Consider the following 26,662-nt stretch of genomic DNA (forward strand, 5'->3'; position numbering starts at 1 on the left):
TGTTACACATTACAGATTACTCAGTACATGTTACATATTACATGGTACGTGTTACATAATACATATTACATGTGGCATGTTACACATTACATGTTACACGCCACATACTACATGTTACACGTTACACGGTACATATTACATGTTAAATGTTACATGTTACGTGTTACATGTTACCCCCTTTCACACACGTGTTTTCCCATGTAACACGTTTTCGTACGTAACACATGTTTCCGCATGTAACACGCGTGTTTTCCCATGCTCGCGGGTGTCGGGCCGCAAGGGCTTCCCGCACGTGATCTAGGCGTGTTTTCCCGTGTAACACACATGTTTTCCCCTCTCACACGCGTGTTTCCCACATGACAACAACTCCACCTGTTTTCTTCTCTCACACATGTGTTTTCCCATGTAACACGCGTGTTTTCCTGTGTAACAGACGTCTTTTCCCATGTAACACGCGTGTTTTCTTGTGTAACACGCATGTTTTGGCGTGTCCCCAGCAGGTGTCGGGCCGCAAGGCCTTTCCCCACGTGATCTATGCACGTTTTCCCGTGTAACACACACGTTTTCCCCTCTCACACGCGTGTTTCCCACATGACAACAACTCCATCTGTTTTCCTCTCTCACACGTGTTTTCCCATGTAACACGCGTGTTTTCCTGTGTAACATGTCTTTTCCCATGTAAGATGCGTGTTCCTCCGCTCCGGTCCCGTGTTTCTCACATGTCAACACGTGTTTCCTCATGTTTTCCTCTCTCACACGCGCGTTTTCCCGTGTAACACGCGTGTTTTGGCATGTCCCGCAGGTGGCGGGCCGCAAGGCCTTCCCCCACGTGACCTACGCGTGTTTTCCCATGTAACACACATGTTTTCCCATGTAACACACATGTTTTCCCATGTAACACGCGTGTTTTCCCATGTCCCGGCAGGTAGCAGGCCGCAAGGGCTTTCCCCACGTGATCTACGCACGTTTTCCCATGTAACACACGTGTTTTCCCATGTAACACACATGTTTTCCCATGTAACACACATGTTTTCCCATGTCCCGCAGGTAGCAGGCCGCAAGGCCTTTCCCTACGTGATCTACGCGCATTTTCCCATATAACACACATGTTTTCCCGTGTAACACACATGTTTTCCCATATAACAGACATGTTTTCCCCTGTAACAGATATGTTTTCCCATGCAACACACGTGTTCTCCCATGTAACACACGTGTTTTGGCATGTCCCCGGCAGGTAGCGGGCCGCAAGGGCTTTCCCCACGTGATCTACGCGTGTTCTCCCATGTAACACACATGTTTTCCTCTCTCACACGCGTGTTTCCCACATGACAACAACTCCACCTGTTTTCCTCTCTCACACACGTGTTTTCCCATGTAACACGCGTGTTGTCCCATGTAACACGCGTGTTTTCCCGTGTCCCGCAGGTGTCAGGCTGTAAGGCCTTTCCCCACGTGATCTAGGCGTGTTGTCCCGTGTAACACACATGTTTTCCTCTCTGACACGCGTGTTTCCCACATGACAACAACTCCACCTGTTTTCCTCTCTCACACGTGCATTTTCCCATGTAACACACATGTTTTCCCATGTAACACGCGCATTTTCCCGTGTAACACGCATGTTCTCCCATGTAACATGCGTGTTTTGGCATGTCCCGCAGGTAGCGGGCCGCAAGGGCTTTCCCCACGTGATCTACACATGTATTCCCATATAACACACATGTTCTCCCATGTAACACACATGTTTTCCCGTGTAACACACATGTATTCCCATATAACACACATGTTTTCCCATATAACACACATGTTTTCCCATGTAACACACATGTTTTCCCGTGTAACACACATGTTTTCCCATATAACACACGTTTTCCCATGCAACACACATGTTCTCCCATGTAACACACATGTTTTCCCATGTCCCGGCAGGTAGCAGGCCGCAAGGGCTTCCCCCACGTGATCTATGTGTGTTCTCCCGTGTAACACGTGTGTTTTCCCGCTCTGATCCTGTGTTTCTCACATGTCAACACGTGTTTCCTCATGTTTTCCTCTCTCACACGTGCATTTTCCCATGTAACACGCATGTTTTCTCATGTAACACACATGTTTTGGCATGTCCCCGGCAGGTGGCGGGCCGCAAGGGCTTTCCCCACGTGATCTACACATGTATTCCCATGTAACACACATGTTTTCCCATATAACACACATGTTTTCCCGTGTAACAGACATGTTTTCCCGTGCAACACACATGTTTTCCCATGTAACACACATGTTTTGGCATGTCCCCGGCAGGTGTCGGGCCGCAAGGGCTTCCTGCACGTGATCTACACGCATTTTCCCATATAACACACATGTTTTCCCATATAACACACATGTTTTCCCATGTAACACACATGTTCTCCCATATAACACACATGTTTTCCCCTGTAACACACGTTTTCCCATATAACACACATGTTCTCCCATATAACACACATGTTTTCCCATGTAACACACATGTTTTCCCATGTCCCGCAGGTAGCAGGCCGCAAGGGCTTTCCCTACGTGGTCTACGCGTGTTGTCCCGTGTAACACACATGTTTTCCCCTCTCACACGTGTATTTCCCACATGACAACAACTCCATCTGTTTTCCTCTCTCACACGCGCATTGTCCCATGTAACACACATGTTCTCCCATGTAACACGCGCATTTTCCCGTGTAACACGCATGTTCTCCCATGTAACACGCATGTTTTGGCATGTCCCGCAGGTAGCAGGCCGCAAGGGCTTTCCCCACGTGATCTACACATGTATTCCCATATAACACACATGTTTTCCCATGTAAGACACATGTTTTCCCATGTCCCACAGGTGGCGGGCCGCAAGGGCTTCTCCCACATGATCTACGCGTGTTCTCCCATGTAACACACATGTTTTCCCGTGTCTGCAGGTGGCGGGCCACAGGGGCTTCCCCCACATGATCTACGTGCGTTTTCCCCTGTAACACACATGTTTTCCCATGTAACACACACGTTTTCCCATGTAACACACACGTTTTCCCATATAACACACACGTTTTCCCATATAACACACACGTTTTCCCATATAACAGACATGTTTTCCCATGTAACACACATGTTTTCCCATATAACACACATGTTCTCCCATGCAACACACATGTTCTCCCATATAACACACATGTTCTCCCATATAACACACATGTTTTCCCATATAACACACATGTATTCCCATATAACACACATGTTCTCCCATATAACACACATGTTCTCCCATATAACACATGTTTTCCCATATAACACACATGTTTTCCCATATAACACACATGTTTTCCCATATAACACACATGTTTTCCCATATAACACACATGTTCTCCCATGTCCCGGCAGGTAGCGGGCCGCAAGGGATTTCCCCACATGATCTATGCGCGTTTTCCCCTGTAACACACATGTTTTCCCATATAACACACATGTTCTCCCATGTAACACACACGTTTTCCCATATAACACACATGTTCTCCCATGTAACACACATGTTTTCCCATATAACACACATGTTTTCCCATATAACACACATGTTCTCCCATATAACACACATGTTTTCCCATATAACACACATGTTTTCCCATATAACACACATGTATTCCCATGTAACACACATGTTTTCCCGTGTCCCACAGGTGGCGGGCCGCAAGGCCTTTCCCTACATGATCTACGCGCGTTTTCCCATATAACACACATGTTTTCCCATGTAACAGACATGTTTTCCCATATAACACACATGTTTTCCCATATAACACACGTTTTCCCATGTAACACACATGTTTTCCCATATAACACACATGTTTTCCCATGTAACACACATTTTCCCATGTAACACACATGTTCTCCCATGTAACACGCATGTTTTCCCATGTCCCCCGCAGGTAGCAGGCCGCAAGGCCTTTCCCCACATGATCTAGGCGCGTTTTCCCCTGTAACACACATGTTTTCCCATATAACACACGTTTTCCCGTGTAACACGCATGTTTTCCCATGTAACCCGTGTGTTTTCCCGTGTAACACACATGTTTTCCCGTGTCCCCGGCAGGTGGCAGGCCGCAAGGGCTTCCCGCACGTGATCTACGCGCGGCTGTGGCGCTGGCCGGACCTGCACAAGAACGAGCTGAAGCACGTCAAGTACTGCCAGTTCGCCTTCGACCTCAAGTGCGACAGCGTCTGCGTCAACCCCTACCACTACGAGCGCGTCGTCTCGCCCGGCATCGGTCAGCGCGCACGCGTGAACACGCGTGTGCCACGCGTGTGCGCGGAAAAACCAAAAAAAAACCGCGTCGAAACGGCCGTTTCTTTCCGTTCAAAGCGTGTTTTGGCGCGTGGCGTGGGAGCGGGGGGGGCGAACACGCAGCTCACGCACGCAGAACATGGTAACAACATGCTAAGAGCACGCCGAGCCAACTCCTGTGTAACACGCGTGTTACAAGGTCGCTTTGCGGCCATTTCGTGGGCTTTTCAAAGGGGATTTGGCTCCGAGCGCGTCTTAGCGTGTTCACACGCGTGTCGCAAGTGTGAGCGCGCAGCATTGCTGACAGCACACACATGAACACGCTAAGAACATGCCAAGCCGTTTCACGTGTAAAAACCGCCTTAAAAGGTCGATTTTTGGCTGTTTTATGGCGTTTTTTTTTTTTTGAAGCGTGTTTTGGCGTGTTTCCATGCATGTCTCGCCCACCATCGGTGATTGCACACACGTGAACACGCTAACAACATCCTAAGCCGTTTCGCATGTAAAAAGCGTGTTAAAACTTGGATTTTGGGCCGTTTTATGGCCGTTTCTTTGCCCAAAGCATGTTTTCACATGTTTACACACATGTCATAACCGTGACCGCCCGGCATCGGTGATCGCACACACGCAAACATGCTAAGAACATGCTAAGCCGTTTCACATGTAAAAAGCGCGTTAAAAGGTCGATTTTTGGCCGGTTTATGGCGATGTTTTGAGTTAAAGCATGTTTTGGCATGTTCACATACATGTCATGGGTGTGGGTGGCTGAACACGGAGCTCACACGCACGTAAGATGCTAAGAACACGCTAAGAACACGCTAAGGCATTTCGCGTGCCACAAGCGTGTTCAAACGTGACTTTTTGGCATTTTTTTGCTCCAAGCGTGTTTTCACATGTTCACACACATGTCACACGCATGGCATTAGCATGTTCCGGGCGCCTCCCACCTCACACGTGTCCTTGGCGTGTTCTTTGTATGTTCCAGATCTCTCGGGGCTGACGCTGCAGAGCTCAGGTGAGTCGGGACACGTGTGTTACATACGTGTAATATGTGTGACCTTAGCGTGTTCCCCCTCCCTTCACATGTTCCCAGTACCGCACACACATGACGTTAGCATGTTCCCGCACATGTGAGACCTTAGCATGTTTGCAGCCCCCCCGGCCGTCACCATGTTGGTGAAGGACGAGTTCACGCATGACCTTAGCATGTTCCTCTTTTTTTCCCATGTTCTCGCACACGCGTGACCGTAGCGTGTTCCTTTCCCTTCACGTGTCCCCGCACATGTATGACCTTAGCACGTTCCCATGCCCGCCCACGTATGACCTTAGCGTGTTCCCCCTCCTTTCCCACATTCCCATTCCCGCACACGCGTGACCGTAGCGTGTTCCCCCCTCACTTTGCGCGTCCCCGCCCACGTGTGACCTTAGCGTGTCCGCAGCCCCCCCGGCGGCCGCCATGCTGGTGAAGGACGAGTACACGCGTGACTTCGAGGCGGCGCCCGAGGCCCGGGCCCCGCCCACGGTGCAGCACACGCCAGCGTCACGCGTGTCCTCCGAGGGCTACCCGGCCGCCGCCGCCATGATGGCGCCGGGCGAGGCCGGCGGCGCCAACTTCGCCGGGGTGCCGGTGGCGCCGGCGGGTGAGTTAATGAGCTTAATTAAGGGTTAATTAATTGGCGTGTGGGCTAACACGCGATGTACACGCGACAGGAGGCGGGAGAGAGGGGATTTGTTGGTTTGCGTGTCATTAGCGTGTGCGGAGGAACGCGGGAGTTGCGTGTGGGAACGGTCATGGGAAAGGGAGGGCGGGGACGGAAGGGGTGGGGTCGTTAATATGCAAATTAGTATGCAAATTAGTATGCAAATGAGTACGGGTTTCGTAATTAATGTGGGAGTTCAATGGGAGAATGGTCAGGGGAAAGGGAGGGCAGGGTTGGAAGGGGTTTGGTCATTAATATGCAAATTAGTATGCAAATTAATGTGGATTTAATAATAAGGAGAAAGGGAGGGCGGAGGCGGAAGGGGTGGGGTCATTAATATGCAAATTAGTATGCAAATTAGTACGGGTTTTGTAATTAATGTGGGAGTTCAATGGGAGAATGGTCAGGGGAAAGGGAGGGCGGGGGCGGAAGGGGTGGGATCATTAATATGCAAATTAGTATGTAAATTAATGTGGATTTAATAATAAGGAGAAAGGGAGGGCGGAGGCGGATGGGGTGGGGTCATTAATATGCAAATTAGTATGCAAATTAGTATGGGTTTCGTAATTAATGTGGGAGTTCAATGGGAGAATGGTCAAGGGAAAGGGAGGGCGGGGGTGGAAGGGGTGGGGTGATTAATATGCAAATTAGTATGTAAATTAACGTGGATTTAATAATAAGGAGAAAGGGAGGGCGGAGGCGGAAGGGGTGGGGTCATTAATATGCAAATTAGTATGCAAATTAGTAGGGGTTTCGTAATTAATGTGGGAGTTCAATGGGAGAATGGTCAGGGGAAAGGGAGGGCGGGGCGGAAGGGGTGGGGTGATTATTATGCAAATTAGTATGTAAATTATGGTGGATTTAATGAAGAAGAGTAAGGAGAAAGGGAGGGCGGGGGCAGAAGGGGTGGGGTGATTAATATTCAAATTAATATGTAAATTAATGTGGATTTAATAATAAGGAGAAAGGGAGGGCATGGGTGGAAAGGGTGGGGTGATTAATATGCAAATTAGTATGCAAATTAATGTGGATTTTATGAGAAAGGGAGGGTGGGGCGGAAGGGGTGGGGTCATTAATATGCAAATTAACATGCAAATTAATGTGGATTTAATAAAGAATAAGGGGAAAGGGAGGGCGGGGCGGAAGGGGTGGGATCATTAATATGCAAATTAGTATGCAAATTAACGCGGGTTTAATAATTAATGCGTTGCGTGAGAAATGGACCGGGGTCATTAATATGCAAATGAGATGTGTTTATTAATAGGCGAGTTCAGTGGATCATGAGAACCGTAATGAATATCTGATCAGCCCTAATTAATATCTAATTAATCCTAATTAGTATCTAATTAACCTTAATTAATATCTGCCATTCCACCTATTAACCCTAATGAATATCTAATTAATCCTAATTAATATCTCCCTTCAGACCTATTAATCTTAATTAATATCTTTTTAACCCTAATTAATAATAGCTAATTAACCCTAATTAGTATCATCCTTCACAGCTATCAACCCTAATTAATATCTAATTAACCCTAATTAATATCTGCATTCACAGCTATTAACCCTAATTAATACTAAACCCTAATTAATATGTCCCTTTCCACCTATTAACCCTAATTAATATCTAATTAACCCTAATTAATATCTCCCTTTACAGCTATTAGCCCTCATTAATATGTAATTACCCCTAATTAATAGCTCCCATTACACCTATTAACCCTAATTAATATCTACTTAAGCCTAATTAATATCACCCTTCACACCTATTAACCCTAATGAATATCTAATTAACCCTAATTAATACCTAATTAACCCTAATTAATATCACCCATTCCACCTATTAACCCTAATTAATAACTAATTAACCCTTATGAATACTTAATTAACCCTAATTAACATCTCCCTTTACAGCTATTAACCCTGATTAATATGTAATTAACCCTAATTAATATATCCCTTTACAGCTATTAACCCTACTTAATATCTAATTAACCCTAATTAGTAGCTAATTAACGCTAATTAGTATCTCCACTCAGAGCTATTAACCTGAATTAATATCTAATTAACCCTAATTAATATTTCTTTTCACAGCTAATAACCCTGATTATTATCTAATTCACTCTAATTAATATCCAATTAATGCTAATTAATATCTCCCATTTCCCTTATTAACCCTAATTAATATGTAATTAACCCTAATTAACATCTCCCTTCACAGCTATTAACCCCAATTAACGTCTAATTAACCCTAATGAGTGTCTAATTAACCCTAATTAATATTTCCTATTTCACAAATTAATCCTAATTAATATCTAATTAACCCTAATTAATATCTAATTAACCCCAATTAACACCTTATTAACCCTAATTAATATCAAATTTTGGGGATTTTTGGCAGCTTGGCTCCCATTGGACGATCCCGGTGAATTCTGGGCTCTGATTGGCCGAGCCAGAACGCCCCGCCCCCCTCGAGCTTCCTGATTGGTCGAAACGAAAACCCCAAAAAAAACCGCCCCAAAACCCCAAAATTTTGGAATCCCAAAAAAACAAAATTTTGGGATTTTTGGGATTTCTAAATTTAAAATTTTTGGGATTTTTGGGATTTTTAAAACCCAAAATTTTGGAATTTTTGGGATTTCTAAATTCAAAATTTTGGGGATTTTTGGGATTTCTAAACCCAAAATTTTGGGATTTTTGGATCCCAAAAAACCAAAATTTTGGGGATTTTTGGGATTTTTAAAACCCAAATTTTGGGGATTTTTGGGATTTCAAAAAACCAAAATTTTGGGAATTTTGGCATTTCTAAACCCAAAATTTTTGGGATTTTTTGGGTCCCAAATACCGAATTTTGGGATCCCAAAAAAATAAAATTTTGGGATTTTTGGGATTTCTAAACTCAAAATTTTTGGGATTTTTGGGATTTCAAAATTTTGAGATTTTTGGGTCCCTAAAACCCAAATTTTGGGGTTTTTTTGGAATTTCTAAACCCAAAAATTTTGGGAATTTTGGGATTTCTAAAACCCAAAATTTTGGGATTTTTGGGTCCCGAAAACCCCAAATTTTGGGATCCCTAAAACTGATTTTTGGGAATTTCGGGATTTCAAAATTTTGGGAATTTTGGCATTTTTAAACCCAAAATTTTTGGGATTTTTTGGGTCCCAAAAACCAAATTTTGGGAATTTGGGGATAATGAAACCCAAAATTTTGGGATCCCAAAAAACCAAAATTTTGGGATTTTTGGGAATTTCTAAACCCAAAATTTTGGGGATTTTTGGGGTCCCAAAAACCAAATTTTGGGAATTTTGGGATCCCAAAAAACCAAAATTTTGGGATTTTTGGGAATTTCTAAATTCAAAATTTTGGGATTTTTGGGATTTTTAAAACCCAAAATTTGGAATTTTTGGGATTTCAAAAAAACAAAATTTTGGGAATTTTGGGATTTCTAAAACCCAAATTTTGGGGATTTTTGGAATTTCTAAAAACAAAAATTTTTGGGAATTTGGGGATTTCTAAACCCAAAATTTTTGGGATTTTTTTGGGTCCCAAAAACCAAATTTTGGGAATTTTGGGATCCCAAAAAATCAAAATTTTGGGATTTTTGGGATTTCAAAAAAACAAAATTTTGTAATTTTTGGGATTTCTAAACCCAAAATTTGGGGATTTTTGGGATTTCAAAAAAACAAAATTTTGGGAATTTTGGGATCCCAAAAAACCAAAATTTTGGGATTTTTGGGAATTTCTAAATTCAAAATTTTTTGGATTTTTGGGATTTTTAAAACCCAAAATTTTGGGATTTTTGGGATTTTTAAAACCCAAATTTTGGGAATTTTGGGATTTCTAAACCCAAAATTTTTGGGATTTTTGGGGTCCCAAATACCGAATTTTGGGATCCCAAAAAACCAAAATTTTGGGATTTTTGGGAATTTCTAAATTCAAAATTTTGGGAATTTTGGGATTTTTAAAACCCAAAATTTTGGAATTTTTGGGATTTCTAAATTCAAAATTTTGGGGATTTTTGGGATTTCTAAACCCAAAATTTTGGGATTTTTGGGATCCCCAACCCCCAAAATTTTGTTATTTTGGTAGCTTGGCTCCCATTGGACAATCTCCCTGAATTCTGGCCTCTGATTGGCCGAGCCAGAACACCCCACCCCCTTCTCCCTTCCCGATTGGTCGAAACCAAAAAACCCCAAAAAACCTCCAAAACCCGCCAAAATTTCGGGATTTTTTTTCTCTGGCCTCCCATTGGTCAACACAATTTTAGGCTTTTTTTGGCTTGACAACCAGCGGCTCCGATTGGTCGCCGCACCCCCTTCGAGCTTCCTGATTGGTCGAAACAAAAAACCTTTAAAAACGGCCCCGAAACCCCCAAAATTTTGGGGTTTTTTTGGTTGCGGGCTCTGATTGGTGGATGTAAATTTGGGTTGTCAGGCGGCGGTTCTGATTGGACGGGAGGAAGGACGGCGCCATTCGGGCCGGGCGTGGCTCAGCACCAGAACGGGCACCTGCAGCACCACCCGCCCGTGCACGCCGGTCATTACTGTGAGTGGCTAATTAACGGCTTAATTAATTACAGAATAACTGGGAATTTCCTAGAAGTGTAAGAGAGAGAATTGAGTTTGAATTGGGGGGAAATTTGGGGGGAAATTTGGGATAAATTTGGGGTAAATTTGGAAAAAATTTGGAAAAAAATTGGAATAAATTTGGAAAAAATTTGGAATAAATTGAATATAAATTTGGTATAAATTTGGAATAAATTTGGAAAAATTTGGAAAAAATTTGGAATAAATTTGGGATAAATTTGGAATAAATTTGGAAAAAAATGGAATAAATTGAATATAAATTTGGGATAAATTTGGAATAAATTTGGAATAAATTGAATATAAATTTGGGATAAATTTGGGATAAATTTGGGATAAATTGAATATAAATTTGGAATAAATTTGGGATAAATTTGGGATAAATTTGGGATAAATTTGGGATAAATTTGGGATAAATTTGGGATAAATTTGGGATAAATTGAATATAAATTTGGAATAAATTTGGAATAAATTGAATATAAATTTGGAATAAATTTGGAAAAAATTTGGTATAAATTTGGAATAAATTTGGAATAAATTGAATATAGATTTGGGATAAATTTGGGGTAAATTTGGAATAAATTTGGGATAAATTTGGTATAAATTTGGAATAAATTGAATATAAATTTGGGATAAATTTGGAATAAATTTGGAATAAATTGAATATAAATTTGGGATAAATTTGGGATAAATTTGGGATAAATTGAATATAAATTTGGAATAAATTTGGGATAAATTTGGGATAAATTTGGGATAAATTTGGGATAAATTTGGGATAAATTTGGGATAAATTTGGAATAAATTTGGGATAAATTTGGGATAAATTGAATATAAATTTGGTATAAATTTGGAATAAATTGAATATAAATTTGGTATAAATTTGGAAAAAATTTGGAAAAAATTTGGAATAAATTGAATATAAATTTGGGATAAATTTGGGATGAATTGAATATAAATTTGGGATAAATTTGGAATAAATTGAATATAAATTGAAGATAAATTTGGGATAAATTTGGGATAAATTTGGAATAAATTTGGAAAAAATTGAATATAAATTTGGAATAAATTTGGGGTAAATTTGGGGTAAATTTGGGATAAATTGAATATAAATTTGGGATAAATTTGGAAAAAATTGAACACAAATTTGGGATAAATTTGGGATAAATTTGGGATAAATTTCGGATAAATTTCGGATAAATTTCGGATAAATTTGGAATAAATTGAATATAAATTTGGGATAAATTTGGAAAAAATTTGGAAAAAATTAGGAAAAAATTTGGAAAAAATTGAATATAAATTTGGGATAAATTTGGGATAAATTTGGGATAAATTTGGGATAAATTTGGAATAAATTTGGAATAAATTGAATATAAATTTGGTATAATTTTGGAATAAATTTGGAATAAATTTGGAATAAATTTGGAATAAATGGAATATAAATTTGGGATAAATTTGGAATAAATTTGGGATAAATTTGGGATAAATTTGGAATAAATTGAATATAAATTTGGGATAAATTTGGGATAAATTTGGGATAAATTTGGAATAAATTTGGAATAAATTGAATATAAATTTGGTATAATTTTGGAATAAATTTGGAATAAATTTGGAATAAATTTGGAATAAATGGAATATAAATTTGGTATAAATTTGGGATAAATTTGGAATAAATTTGGGATAAATTTGGAATAAATTGAATATAAATTTGGGATAAATTTGGGATAAATTTGGAATAAATTTGGGATAAATTTGGGATAAATTTGGAATAAATTTGGTATAAATTTGGAAAAAATTTGGAAAAAATTTGGGATAAATTTGGAAAAAATTTGGAAAAAATTTGGAAAAAATTTGGAAAAAATTTGGAATAAATTGAATATAAATTTGGAATAAATTTGGGATAAATTTGGAATAAAATGAATATAAATTTGGTTTAAATTTGGTATAAATTTGGAATAAATTGAATATAAATTTGGGATAAATTTGGAATAAATTTGGAATAAATTTGGAATAAATTTAGTATAAATTTGGAATAAAATGAATATAAATTTGGTATAAATTTGGAATAAATTTGGAAAAAATTTGGAAAAAATTTGGAAAAAATTTGGAAAAAATTTGGAATAAATTGAATATAAATTTGGGATAAATTTGATGTAAATTTGGGATAAATTTGTTAAAAATTTGGAAAAAATTTGGAATAAATTGAATATAAATTTGGTATAAATTTGGGATAAATTTGGAATAAATTTGGAATAAATTGAATATAAATTTGGGATAAATTTGGGATAAATTTGGGATAAATTTGTATAAATTTGGAATAAATTTGGAATAAATTGAATATAAATTTGGGGTAAATTTGGGATAAATTTGGGATAAATTTGTATAAATTTGGAATAAATTTGGAATAAATTGAATATAAATTTGGGGTAAATTTGGGATAAATTTGGGATAAATTTGTATAAATTTGGAATAAATTTGGAATAAATAGAATATAAATTTGGTATAAATTTGGGATAAATTTGGAATAAATTTGGAATAAATTGAATATAAATTGGGTATAAATTTGGGATAAATTTGGAAAAAATTTGTGATAAACTTGGAATAAATAGAATATAAATTTGGTATAAATTTGGAAAAAAATTTGGAATAAATTTGGTATAAATTTGGGAGAAATTTCGGATAAATTGAATATAGATTTAATATAAATTTAATATAAAATTAGTCAAAATTTGGGATAAATTTAATATAAATTTAATATAAATTTAATATAAATGTAATATAAAATTAGTCAAAATTTGGGATAAACTTGGGATAGATTTAATACAAATTTAATATAAATTTGTAATAAATTAGTAAAAATTTAATAGAAATTTAGTATAAATTTGGGATAAATTTAATATAAATGTAGTAAAAATTTAATATAAATTTGGGAGAAATTTGGGATAAATTGAATAGAGATTTAATAGAAATTTAATATAAAATTAGTCAAAATTTGGGATAAATTTAATATAAATTTAATATAAATTTAGGGTAAATACGGTAAAAATTTGGTATAAATTTAGTCTAATTTTGGTATAAATTTAATATAAATTTAGTATAAATTTGGAATAAATTAAATATAAATTTTGCATAAATTTGGAATAAATTTAATAAAAATTCTGTATAAATTTGGGATAATTTTGGGATAAATTTGGGATAATTTTGGGATAAATTTAGTATAAATTTGGCCTAAATTTAACAGAAATTTTATACAAATTTAAAATAAATTTAATACAAATTTTAATACAAATTTCATATAAATTTCATATAAATTTCATAAAAATTTAATTAATTTTTTTGGGTATTTTTTTCCCAGGGCCGGTCCACAACGAGCTCGCCTTCCAACCTCCGATCTCCAATCACCCCGGTGAGTCAAAATGCAAATCCGGTCATTAGTATGCAAATTAGATGCAAATTAGACCCAGATTTAATATCTAATAGGTGGAGCTCGAAACGGGTGTGGGACTCCCCCTGATTCCGATAAACTCATTTGCATATAATTAAATCCTGTGATTATTTGCGTTCCTATACCATGCCAATTCATTAATGAATATGCAAATTATATGTAAATTAGATATGGATGGAATAGAAAATAGGTGGAGCTCGAAACGGGTGTGGGAGTCAGATTTGGATTCGTCCCCCTGATTCCGATAAACTCATTTGCATATAATTATATCCCGTGATTATTTGTGCTCCTAACAATGTAAATCCAATCACCAATATGCAAATTATATGTAAATTAGATCCAGATCGAATAAGAGCTCGAAACGGGTGTGGGAGTTAGATTTGGGTTTGTCCCCCTGATTCCGATAAACTCATTTGCATATCATTATATCCCGTGATTATTCGTGCTCCTAACCAATATAAATCCAATAATGAATATGCAAATTATATGTAAATTAGATCCGGATCGAATAAGAGCTCAAAACGGGTGTGGGAGTCAGATTTGGGTTCATCCCCCTGATTCCAATAAATCATTTGCATATCATTATATCCCGTGATTATTCGTGCTCCTAACCAATGTCAATCCAATAATGAATATGCAAATTATATGTAAATTAGATCCGGATCGAATAAGAGCTCGAAACGGGTGTGGGAGTCAGATTTGGGTTTGTACCCCTGACTCCATTAAATCATTTGCATATAATTATATCCCGTGATCATTCGTGCTCCTAAACAATATAAGTCCTATAATGAATATGCAAATTATATGTAAATTAGATCCGGATCGAATAAGAGCTCGAAACGGGTGTGGGAGTCAGATTTGGGTTTGTCTCCCTGATTCCAATAAACTCATTTGCATATCATTATATCCCGTGATTATTCGTGCTCCTAACCAATGTCAATCCAATAATGAATATGCAAATTATATGTAAATTAGATCCGGACCGAATAAGAGCTCGAAACGGGTGTGGGAGTCAGATTTGGGTTTGTCCCCCTGATTCCGAGAAGCTCATTTGCATATAATTATATCCCGTGATTATTCGTGCTCCTAAACAATATAAGTCCAACAATGAATATGCAAATTATATGTAAATTAGATCCGGATCGAATAAGAGCTTGAAACGGGTGTGGGAGTCAGATTTGGGTTTGTCCCCCTGATTCTGATAAACTCATTTGCATATCATTATATCCCGTGATTATTCGTGCTCCTAACCAATGTCAATCCAACAATGAATATGCAAATTATATGTAAATTAGATCCAGATCGAATAAGAGCTCGAAACGGGTGTGGGAGTCAGATTTGGGTTTGTCCCCCTGATTCCAATAAATAATTTGCATATCATTATATCCCGTGATTATTCGTGCTCCTAACCAATGTCAATCCAACAATGAATATGCAAATTATATGTAAATTAGATCCAGATTGAATAAGAGCTCGAAACGGGTGTGGGAGTCAGATTTGGGTTTGTCCCCCTGATTCCGATAAACTCATTTGCATATAATTATATCCCGTGATTATTCGTGCTCCTAACCACTGTCAATCCAACAATGAATATGCAAATTATATGTAAATTAGATCAGGCTAGAATAGCAAATAGGTTCAATTCGAAACGGGTGTGGGAGTCAGATTTGGGTTTGTCCCCCTGATTCCGATAAACTCATTTGCATATAATTATATCCCGTGATTATTCGTGCTCCTAAAAATGTAAATCCAATCACCAATATGCAAATTATATGTAAATTAGATCCGGATCGAATAAGAGCTCAAAACGGGTGTGGGAGTCAGATTTGGGTTCGTCCCCCTGCCTCCAATAAATAATTTGCATATAATTATATTTTGTGATTATTTGTGCTCCTAACCAATGTCAATCCAATACTGAATATGCAAATTATATGTAAATTAGATCCGGACCGAATAAGAGCTCGAAACGGGTGTGGGAGTCAGATTTGGGTTCGTCCCCCTGCCTCCAATCAATAATTTGCATATCATTATATCCCGCGCTTATTCACCTTGCCGACGCTTGACATTCCCTCATTCCTATGCAAATCAGATGCAAATCAGATGCAAATCAGGCCAAACTCCACTATCAACCCCTATGAGCCCATCTCATTGCCCCCAACCCCTTCCCTGGCGGCCATTTTGAATAATCCTCCTTTTTTTTGGTTTTTTTTGGGTTTTTTTGGGTTTTTTTTGATTTTTTTTTTTTGTTGGCCGCCGGCTCGTTTGGCGCCTCCCCTTAACGACCCGTCGGCCTCATCAATTATGCAAATCAGCGCCGGAATATTGGTGCTCCATCGCCTACTTCGAGATGGACGTGCAGGTGGGCGAGACCTTCAAGGTGCCCTCCAGTTGTCCCGTGGTCACCGTGGACGGTTACGTGGACCCGTCGGGCGGCGACCGCTTCTGCCTGGGCCAATTGTCCAACGTGCACCGGACGGAGGCCATCGAGAGGGTCAGGTGGGCTCATTAATATGCAAATGAGGCGGAGGAATAATTAGGAGAAAACGCGGCGGGGTAATTAAAGGGGCGGTGGGGTGGAGTGCGGGGGGGGGGGGTTGAAGAAGCAAGATGGCGGCTCATTGAGGGGTGGGTGGGGAAGTGGAATGGTTGGTATGCAAATTAGCATGCAAAATATGCAAATTGGCACGCAACCGCCAACGCGCGCCGTGCCTCAGTTTCCCCAAAAGTCAACATTTCCTTCTAGAACCGAAATGTTACAGTTCGAACACGCTAAAAACACGCGTGACGTGGCGTGTGACGCGCTCGGCCACCCCCAGACCCCGATCCCGTGTTTGTGGCGCTGCGGAGAACCACGAAAACACGCCGTGCCTCAGTTTCCCCAAAAGTCAACATTTCCTTCTAGAACCGAAATGTCACAGTTTGAACACGCTAAAAACAGGCGTGACGTGGCGTGTGACGCGCTCGGCCACCCCCAAGACCCCATCCCGTGTTTGTGGCGCTAGAGAGAACCACGAAAACACGCCGTGCCTCAGTTTCCCCAAACTTCAACATTTCCTTCTAGAACCCAAACGACACGCTAAAAACACGCGTGACGGGTCCCATGTTCCGTGTTCCATGTTCAGAACGCCATGAGCGCCCCATCCCGTGTTTCCCGTGTTGGAGTCCATGTGAAAAACATGCCGTGCCTCAGTTTCCCCAAACTTCAACATTTCCTTCTAGAACCGAAAGTTCATGGTACGAACATGCTAAAAACATGCGTGGCGTCACATGTCACGTGTTCTGAACATTACCACCCCGTCCCATGTTTCTGGTGCTACAGACCACGGCAAAAAACACGCCGTGCCTCAGTTTCCCCAAACGTCAACTTTTCCTTCTAGAACCGAAAGTTCATGGTTCGAACACGCCAAAAACACGCGTGACGTGTCGTGTGACGCCTTCAGCCACCCCCAGACCCGATCCCGTGTTTGTGGCGCTAGAGAGAACCACGAGAACGCACCGTGCCTCAGTTTCCCCAAACGTCAACATTTCCCTATAGAACCGAAATTTCACTTTTCGAACACGCTAAAAACACGCGTGACGGGTCCCGTGTTCCATGTTCAGAACACCATGAGCACCCCATCCCGTGTTTCCCGTGTTACAAACCCCCGGAAAAACATACTGCGCCTCAGTTTACCAAATATTCAATATTTGGCTATAGAACCGAAACATCACGCTAAAAACATGCTAAAAACACACGTGACGTGGCGTGTGACGCATTCGGCCAGCTCGCAAACCCGATCCCGTGTTTGTGGCGCTGCGGAGAACCACGAAACCGCGCCGTGCCTCAGTTTCCCCAAACATCAACATTTCCTTATAGAACCAAAATATCACCATTCGAACACGCTAAAAACACGCGTGACGTGGCGTGTGACGCGTTCACCCACCCCCCAGACCCCATCCCGTGTTTGCGGCGCTACGGAGAACCACAAAAACGCACCGTGCCTCAGTTTCCCCAAACATCAACATTTCCTTATAGAACCGAAATTTCACTTTTCGAACACGCTAAGCACACGCGTGTTCTCCGTGTCCCCCCTCGCAGGCTGCACATCGGCAAGGGCGTGCAGCTGGAGTGCAAAGGCGAGGGCGACGTGTGGGTGCGGTGCCTGAGCGACCACGCCGTCTTCGTGCAGAGTTATTACCTGGACCGCGAGGCGGGCCGGGCGCCCGGCGACGCCGTGCACAAGATCTACCCCAGCGCCTACATCAAGGTGGGCTGCGTTAATTAATCCATTAATTAATTAATTAATTGATTGATTGATTGATCGGTTAATGGATACGTCGATTTGTTGGTGGATCGGTTGGTTGGGATGGGTAACAATGGAGGGGAGGGGGGTGAGGGTTTGTTGGTTAATTGGTTAATTAATTGGTTAATTGGCTCTACCCCAGTGCCTACATCAAGGTGGGCTGCGCTAATTAATCCATTAATTAATTAATTAATTGATTAATCGATTGATCGGTTAATGGATGCGTCGATTCATTGGAGGATCGGTTGGTTGGGATGGGTAACAATGGGGGGGAGGGTGAGGGTTTGTTGGTTAATTAGTTAATTAATTGGTTAATTGGCTCTACCCCAGCGCCTACATCAAGGTGGGCTGCGCTAATTAATCCATTAATTAATTAATTAATTAATCGATTGATTGATTCATCAGTTAATCGATTTGTTGGCGGATCGGTTGGTTGGGATGGGTAACAATGGAGGGGGGGGGGGTGAGGGTTTGTTGGTTAATTAGTTAATTAATTGGTTAATTGGCTCTACCCCAGCGCCTACATCAAGGTGGGCTGCGCTAATTAATCCATTAATTAATTAATTGATTGATCGATTGATTGATCGGTTAACGGATGCGTCGATTTGTTGGAGGATCGGTTGGTTGGGATGGGTAACAATGGAGGGAGGGGGGTGAGGGTTTGTTGGTTAATTGGTTAATTAATTGGTTAATTGGCTCTACCCCAGCGCCTACATCAAGGTGGGCTGCGCTAATTAATCCATTAATTAATTAATTGATTAATCGATTGATTGATCGGTTAACGGATGCGTCGATTTGTTGGCGGATCGGTTGGTTGGGATGGGTAACAATGGAGGGGGGGGGTGAGGGTTTGTTGGTTAATTGGTTAATTAATTGGTTAATTGCCTCTACCCCAGCGCCTACATCAAGGTGGGCTGCGCTAATTAATCCATTAATTAATTAATCGATTAATTGATTGATTGATTGGTCAGTTAATCGATTTGTTGGTGGATCGGTTGGTTGGGATGGGTTACAATGGGGAGGGGGGTGAGGGTTTGTTGGTTAATTGGTTAATTAATTGGTTAATTGGCTGTACCGCAGCGCCTACATCAAGGTGGGCTGCGCTCGTTAATCCATTAATCAATCAATCCATTAATTAATTGATTGATTGATTGATCAGTTAATCGATTCGTTGGCGGATCGGTTGGATGGGATGGGTAACAATGGAGGAGGGGGGTGAGGGTTTGTTGGTTAATTAGTTAATTAATTGGTTAATTGGCTCTACCCCAGCGCCTACATCAAGGTGGGCTCCGCTCGTTAATTAATCCATTAATTGATTGATTGATTGATTGATCAGTTAATCGATTTGTTGGCGGATCGGTTGGATGGGATGGGTAGCAATGGGAGGGGGGTGAGGGTTTGTTGGTTAATTAGTTAATTAATTGGTTAATTGGCTCTACCCCAGCGCCTACATCAAGGTGGGCTGCGCTAATTAATCCATTAATTAATTAATTGATTGATTGATCAGTTAATCGATTCGTTGGCGGATCGGTTGGTTGGGATGGGTAACAATGGGAGGGGGGTGAGGGTTTGTTGGTTAATTGGTTAATTAATTGGTTAATTGGCTCTACCCCAGCGCCTACATCAAGGTGGGCTCCGCTAATTAATCCATTAATTAATTAATTAATTGATTAATTGATTGATCGGTTAACAGATGCGTCGATTCGTTGGTGGATCGGTTGGTTGGGATGGGTAGCAATGGGAGGGGGGTGAGGGTTTGTTGGTTAATTAGTTAATTAATTGGTTAATTGGCTCTACCCCAGCGCCTACATCAAGGTGGGCTGCGCTCATTAATCCATTAATTAATTGATTGATTGATTGATCAGTTAATCGATTCGTTCGGTTTTTTTGGGTTTTTTTGGGTTTTGTTTTTTTTAATTGGCGGATGCGGCGGGGTGAGGAATTAATTAATTAAATTTTTTAATTGTTTATTTATTTATTTATTTATTTATGTATTTATCAGAGTAAGGACGTATTGGTTTATTTATTTATTTATTTATTTATTTATTCATTTATTTATCTATTTATTTATTTATTTATTAGAGTAAGGACGTGTTTATTTATTTATCTATTTATTTATTTATTTATTAGAGCAAGGACGGATTGGTTTATTTATTTATTTATTAATTTATTTATCTATTTATTTATTTATTTATCAGAGTAAGGACGTATTGGTGTGTTTGTTTATTTATTTATTTATCTATTCATTGATCAGCGCAAGGATGTATTTGTTTATTTATTTATTTATTTATTTATTTATCAATATATCTATTTATTTATTTATTTATCAGTGTAAGGATTTATTTATTTATTTATTTATTTATTTATTTATATGAGGACGTATTGGTTTATTTATTTGTTTATTTATTTATTTATGTATTTATTTATTTATAAGAATAAGGACACATTGGTTTATTTGTTTATTTATTAATTTATTTATTCATTTATTTATCAGAGTAAGGACGTATTGGTTTATTTATTTATTTATTTATCTATTTAAATATTTATTTATTTCTTTATTAGAGTAAGGACTTATTTACTTATTTATTTATTTATTTATTTATTTATTAGAGTAATGACTTATTTATTTATTTATTTATTTATTTATTTATTAGAGTAAGGACGTATTGGTTTATTTATTTATTTATTTATCTATTTAGATATTTATCTATTTCTTTATTAGAGTAAGGACTTATTTATTTATTTATTTATTTATTTATTTATTTATTTATCAGAGTAAGGACGTATTGGTTTATTTATTTATTTATTTATCTATTACATATTTATTTATTTCTTTATTAGAGTAAGGACTTATTTATTTATTTATTTATTTATCAGAGTAAGGACGTATTGGTTTATTTATTTATTTATTTATCTATTTATTTATTTATTTATTTATTAGAGTAAGGACGTATTGGTTTATTTATTTATCTATTTATCTATTTATCTATTTATATATTTATTTATTTATTAGAGTAAGGACGTATTGGTTTATTTATTTATTTATTTATCTATTTATATATTTATTTATTTATCAGAGTAAGGACGTATTGGTTTATTTATTTATCTATTTATATATTTATATATTTATATATTTATATATTTATATATTTATTTATTTATTAGAGTAAGGACGTATTGGTTTATTTGTTTATTTATCAGAGTAAGGATATATTGGTTTATTTATTTATTTGTTTATTTATTTATTTATTTATGCGTTTATTTATCAGAGTAAGGATGGTTTGTTTGTTTGTTTATTTAAATAGGTAATAATTTGTTTATTTAAATGAGGACGCGTTTGTTCCTTTGTCTAGTAAAAGACGAAGGTATTTATTTATTAATATAGGAATATGTTTATTTATGTATTTATTTATTTATTTATTTATTTATGTATTTATTATAATAAGGATACATTTATTTATTCATTTATTAAGATAGGGATGTGCTTATTTATTTATTTATTTATTTATTAGAATAAGGATGCATTTATTTATTTATTTATTAAGATAGGGATGTGTTTATTTATGTATTTATTTATTTATTTATTTATTAGAATAAGGATACATTTCTTTATTCATTTATTAAGATAGGGATGTGTTTATTTATTTATTTATTTTTGTATTTATTTATTAGAATAAGGATGCATTTATTTATTTATTTATTAAGATAGGGATGCGTTTATTTATTTATTTATTAGAATAAGGATACATTTATTTATTAATTTATTAAGATAGGGATGTGTTTATTTATTTATTTATTCATTTATTAAGATAGGGATGCGTTTATTTATTTATTTATTTATGTATTTATTTATTAGAATAAGGATGCATTTATTTATTTATTTATTAAGATAGGGATGCGTTTATTTATTTATTTATTTATGTATGTATTTATTTATGTATTTATTTATTAGAATAAGGATGCATTTATTTATTTATTAATATAGGAATGTGTTTATGTATTTATTTATTTATTTATTTATTTATTAGAATAAGGATGCATTTATTTATTCATTTACTAAGATAGGGATGTGTTTATTTATTTACTTATTTATTTATGTATTTATTTATGTATTTATTTATTTATTTATTAGAATAAGAATGCATTTATTTATTCATTTACTAAGATAGGGATGTATTTATTTATTTACTTATTTATTTATGTATTTATTTATTAGAATAAGGATGCGTTTATTTATTAATTTATTAAGATAGGGATGTGTTTATTTATTTATTTATTTATTCATTAGAATAAGGATACATTTATTTATTCATTTATTAAGATAGGGATGTGTTTATTTATTTATTTATGTATTTATTTATTAGAATAAGGATGCATTTATTTATTTATTTATTAAGATAGGGATGTGTTTATTTATTTATTTATTTATTCATTTATTAAGATAGGGATGTGTTTATTTATTTATTTATTTATTCATTAGAATAAGGATACATTTATTTATTCATTTATTAAGATAGGGATGTGTTTATTTATTTATTTATTTATTCATTAGAATAAGGATACATTTATTTATTCATTTATTAAGATAGGGATGTGTTTGTTTATTTATTTATTTTATTTATTTATTTACTTATTAAGATAGGGATGTGTTTATTTATTTATGCATTTATTTATTAGAACAAGGATGCATTTATTTATTTATTTATTAAGATAGGGATGTGTTTATTTATTTATTTATTTACATATTTATTTATTAGAATAACGATGCATTTATTTATTTATTTATTTAAGATAGGGATGCGTTTATTTATTTATTTATTAGAATAAGGATACATTTATTTATTCATTTATTAAGATACGGATGTGTTTATTTATTTATTTATTTATTTATTCATTTATTAGAATAAGAATGCATTTATTTATTCATTTATTAAGATAGGGATGTGTTTATTTATTTATTTATGTATTTATTTATTAGAATAAGGATGCATTTATTTATTTATTTATTAAGATAGGGATGTGTTTATTTATTTATTTATTTATTCATTTATTAAGATAGGGATGTGTTTATTTATTTATTTATTTACGTATTTATTAGAATAAGGATGCATTTATTTATTCATTTACTAAGATAGGGATGTGTTTATTTATTTATTTATTTATTTATGCATTTATTTATTAGAATAAGGATGCATTTATTTATTAATTTATTAAGATAGAGATGTGTTTATGTATTTATTTATTTATTTATTTATTAGAATAAGGATGCATTTATTTATTCATTTATTAAGATAGGGATGCGTTTATTTATTTATTTATTTATTCATTTATTAAGATAGGGATGTGTTTATTTATTTATTTATGTATTTATTTATTTATTTATTTATTAGAATAAGGATGCATTGATTTATTCATTTATTAAGATAGGGATGTGTTTATTTATTTATTTATGCATTTATTTATTAGAATAAGGATGCTTTTATCTATTTATTTATTAATATAGGAATGCGTTTATTTATTTATGTATTTATTTATTTATTTATTTATTTATTAGAATAAGGATACGTTTATTTATTAATTTATTAAGATAGGGATGTGTTTATTTATTTATTTATTTATGCATTTATTTATTAGAATAAGGATGCATTTATTTATTTATTTATTAAGATAGGGATGTGTTTATTTATTTATTTATTTATGTATTTATTAGAATAAGGATACATTTATTTATTCATTTATTAAGATAGGGATGTATTTATTTATTTATTTATTTATTTATGTGTTTATTTATTTATGTATTTATTTATTAGAATAAGGATGCATTTATTTATTCATTTATTAAGATAGGGATGTGTTTATTTACTTATTTATTTATTTATTAGAATAAGGATGCATTTATTTATTTATTTATTAAGATAGGGATGTGTTTATTTATTTATTTATTTATTCATTTATTAAGATAGGGATGTGTTTATTTATTTATTTATTTATTCATTTATTAAGATAGGGATGTGTTTATTTACTTATTTATTTATTTATTAGAATAAGGATGCATTTATTTATTTATTTATTAAGATAGGGATGTGTTTATTTATTTATTTATTTATTTATTTATTTATTTATTTATCTATTTATTAGAATAAGGATTTATTTATTTGTTTATTAGGATAAGGAATTTGTTTATTTGTTTGTTTATTTATTGGAATAAGAGTTTATTTATTTATTTTATTTATTTATTTATTTATTTACTTATTTATATATTTATTTATTTATTAGAATAAGGATTTATTTATTCAGTTATTTATTGGAATAAGGATTTATTTATTTATTTATTTATTTAAATAAGGGTGTATTTGTTTATTTGCTTATTAAAATAAGGATGTATTTATATATTTATCCGAATAAGGATTGATTGATTGATTGATTGATTGGCATAAGGATTTATTTATTTATTTATTAGAAAAGGGGATTATTTATTTATTTATTTATTTATTTATCGAAATGAGGAATTTATTTATTTACTTATTTATGTATTTGTTTATTTCTTGGAGTGAGGAGTTTATTTATTCATTCGTTCATTTATTGATTGATTTATTGATTTAGTGGAATATGGAATTTAGGTACTTAATTATTTATTTATTTATTTATTTATTGGAATGAGGCATTTGTTTATTCATTCATTTATTTATTTTTTTATTTCTTTCGTGGAATAAGGGATTTATTGATTTATTTATTTATTTATTCATTTGGGCATTTTATTTATTTCGTGGAAGAAGGAATGGAATTAATGAGTTAATTTAATTAATTAATTAGTTTATTTGTTTCTTTCGTGGGACAAGGAATTTATTTATTCATTTATTTATTTATTCATTTATTCATTTATTCATTTATTCATTATTTAATTTCTATTGGAATGGGGGATTTTATTGATTCGTTTGTGTGTTTATTTGTTCGTTTATTCGTTTACTCGTTAATTTATTTGTTTCGCGGGGTGAGGAATGGTTCCAAACGAACCGGTTTGAATCTAGCCAGTTCCAAACTAACCGGTTAGTTCCAAATTAACCGGTTCCAAATTAACCAGTTCCAAACTAACCGGTTCCAAACTAACCGGTTCCAAACTAACCAGTTCCAAACTAACCAGTTCCAAACTAACCAGTTCCAAACTAACCGGTTCCAAATTAACCAGTTCCAAATTAACCAGTTCCAAACTAACCGGTTTGAATCTAGCCAGTTCCAAATTAACCAGTTCCAAACTAACCGGTTTGAATCTAGCCAGTTCCAAACTAACCGGTTCCAAACTAACCGGTTCCAAACTAACCGGTTTGGTCACAATTAACCCCTTACAAACGAAATGCTTAGAACGAAACTGGTAGAAACTAACCGGTTAGAAACTAACTAGTTTGAAACTAACCAGTTTGAAACTAACTGGTTCCAAACTAACCACTTCCAAACTAACCAGTTCCAAACTAACCGGTTTGAATCTAGCCAGTTCCAAACTAACCAGTTCCAAACTAACCAGTTCCAAACTAACCGGTTTGAATCTAGCCAGTTCCAAACTAACCAGTTCCAAACTAACCGGTTCCAAACTAACCAGTTCCAAATTAACCAGTTCCAAACTAACCAGTTTGGTCACAATTAACCCCTTACAAACGAAGTGGTTAGAACGAAACTGGTAGAAACTAACCGGTTAGAAACTAGCCAGTTCGAAATTAACCAGTTCCAAACTAACCAGTTCCAAACTAACCGGTTAGAACGAAACTGGTAGAAACTAACTGGTTAGAACTAACCGGTTTGAAACTAACTAGTTTGAAACTAACCGGTTTGAAACGAACTGGTTCCAAACTAACCGGTTTGAAACTAGCCAGTTCGAAATTAACCAGTTCCAAACTAACCAGTTTGAAAACTAACCAGTTTGAAAACTAACCGGTTTGAAAACTAACCGGTTTGAAAACTAACTAGTTTGAAACTAACCGGTTTGAAACTAACCGGTTTGAAACTAACCGGTTTGGAAAACTAACCGGTTTGGAAAACTAACCGGTTTGAAAACTAACCGGTTAGAAACTAACCGCTTTGAAAACTAACCGCTTTGAAAACTAACCAGTTTGAAAACTAACCGGTTTGAAACTAACCGGTTTGAAAACTAACCAGTTTGAAAACTAACCGCTTTGGAAAACTAACCGCTTTGAAAACTAACCGGTTTATTTCCCTCCCCGCAGGTGTTCGACCTGCGGCAGTGCCACCGGCAGATGCAGCAGCAGGCGGCCACCGCCCAGGCCGCCGCCGCCGCCCAGGCGGCCGCCGTGGCCGGCAACATCCCCGGGCCGGGCTCCGTGGGGGGCATCGCGCCGGCCATCAGTGAGTACCGACCTGCCAGGACC

The 26,662-nt window shown here is 35.9% G+C and overlaps 1 protein-coding gene across 2 annotated transcripts in view; it reads left to right on the forward strand.

Moving 5' to 3' along the window:
• SMAD4 (SMAD family member 4) overlaps positions 1 to 26,662 on the forward strand; it is a 37,242-nt gene that overhangs the window by 1,777 nt on the left and 8,803 nt on the right. Inside the window, exons 2-9 of one of the 2 annotated variants that reach the window (XM_085566777.1) lie at positions 4,085 to 4,259; positions 5,262 to 5,291; positions 5,716 to 5,916; positions 10,411 to 10,521; positions 13,912 to 13,962; positions 16,314 to 16,497; positions 18,080 to 18,248; positions 26,501 to 26,639. In XM_085566777.1, coding sequence (XP_085422903.1) covers positions 4,085 to 4,259; positions 5,262 to 5,291; positions 5,716 to 5,916; positions 10,411 to 10,521; positions 13,912 to 13,962; positions 16,314 to 16,497; positions 18,080 to 18,248; positions 26,501 to 26,639 — 1,060 coding nt within the window. The remainder of the gene's footprint in view (positions 1 to 4,084; positions 4,260 to 5,261; positions 5,292 to 5,715; positions 5,917 to 10,410; positions 10,522 to 13,911; positions 13,963 to 16,313; positions 16,498 to 18,079; positions 18,249 to 26,500; positions 26,640 to 26,662) is intronic. The other variant, XM_085566778.1, reaches the window with a different exon arrangement.

This window comes from Lonchura striata, chromosome Z, assembly GCF_050655825.1.
Source record: "Lonchura striata isolate lonStrDom1 chromosome Z, ASM5065582v1, whole genome shotgun sequence".
Lineage (NCBI taxonomy): Eukaryota > Metazoa > Chordata > Aves > Passeriformes > Estrildidae > Lonchura > Lonchura striata.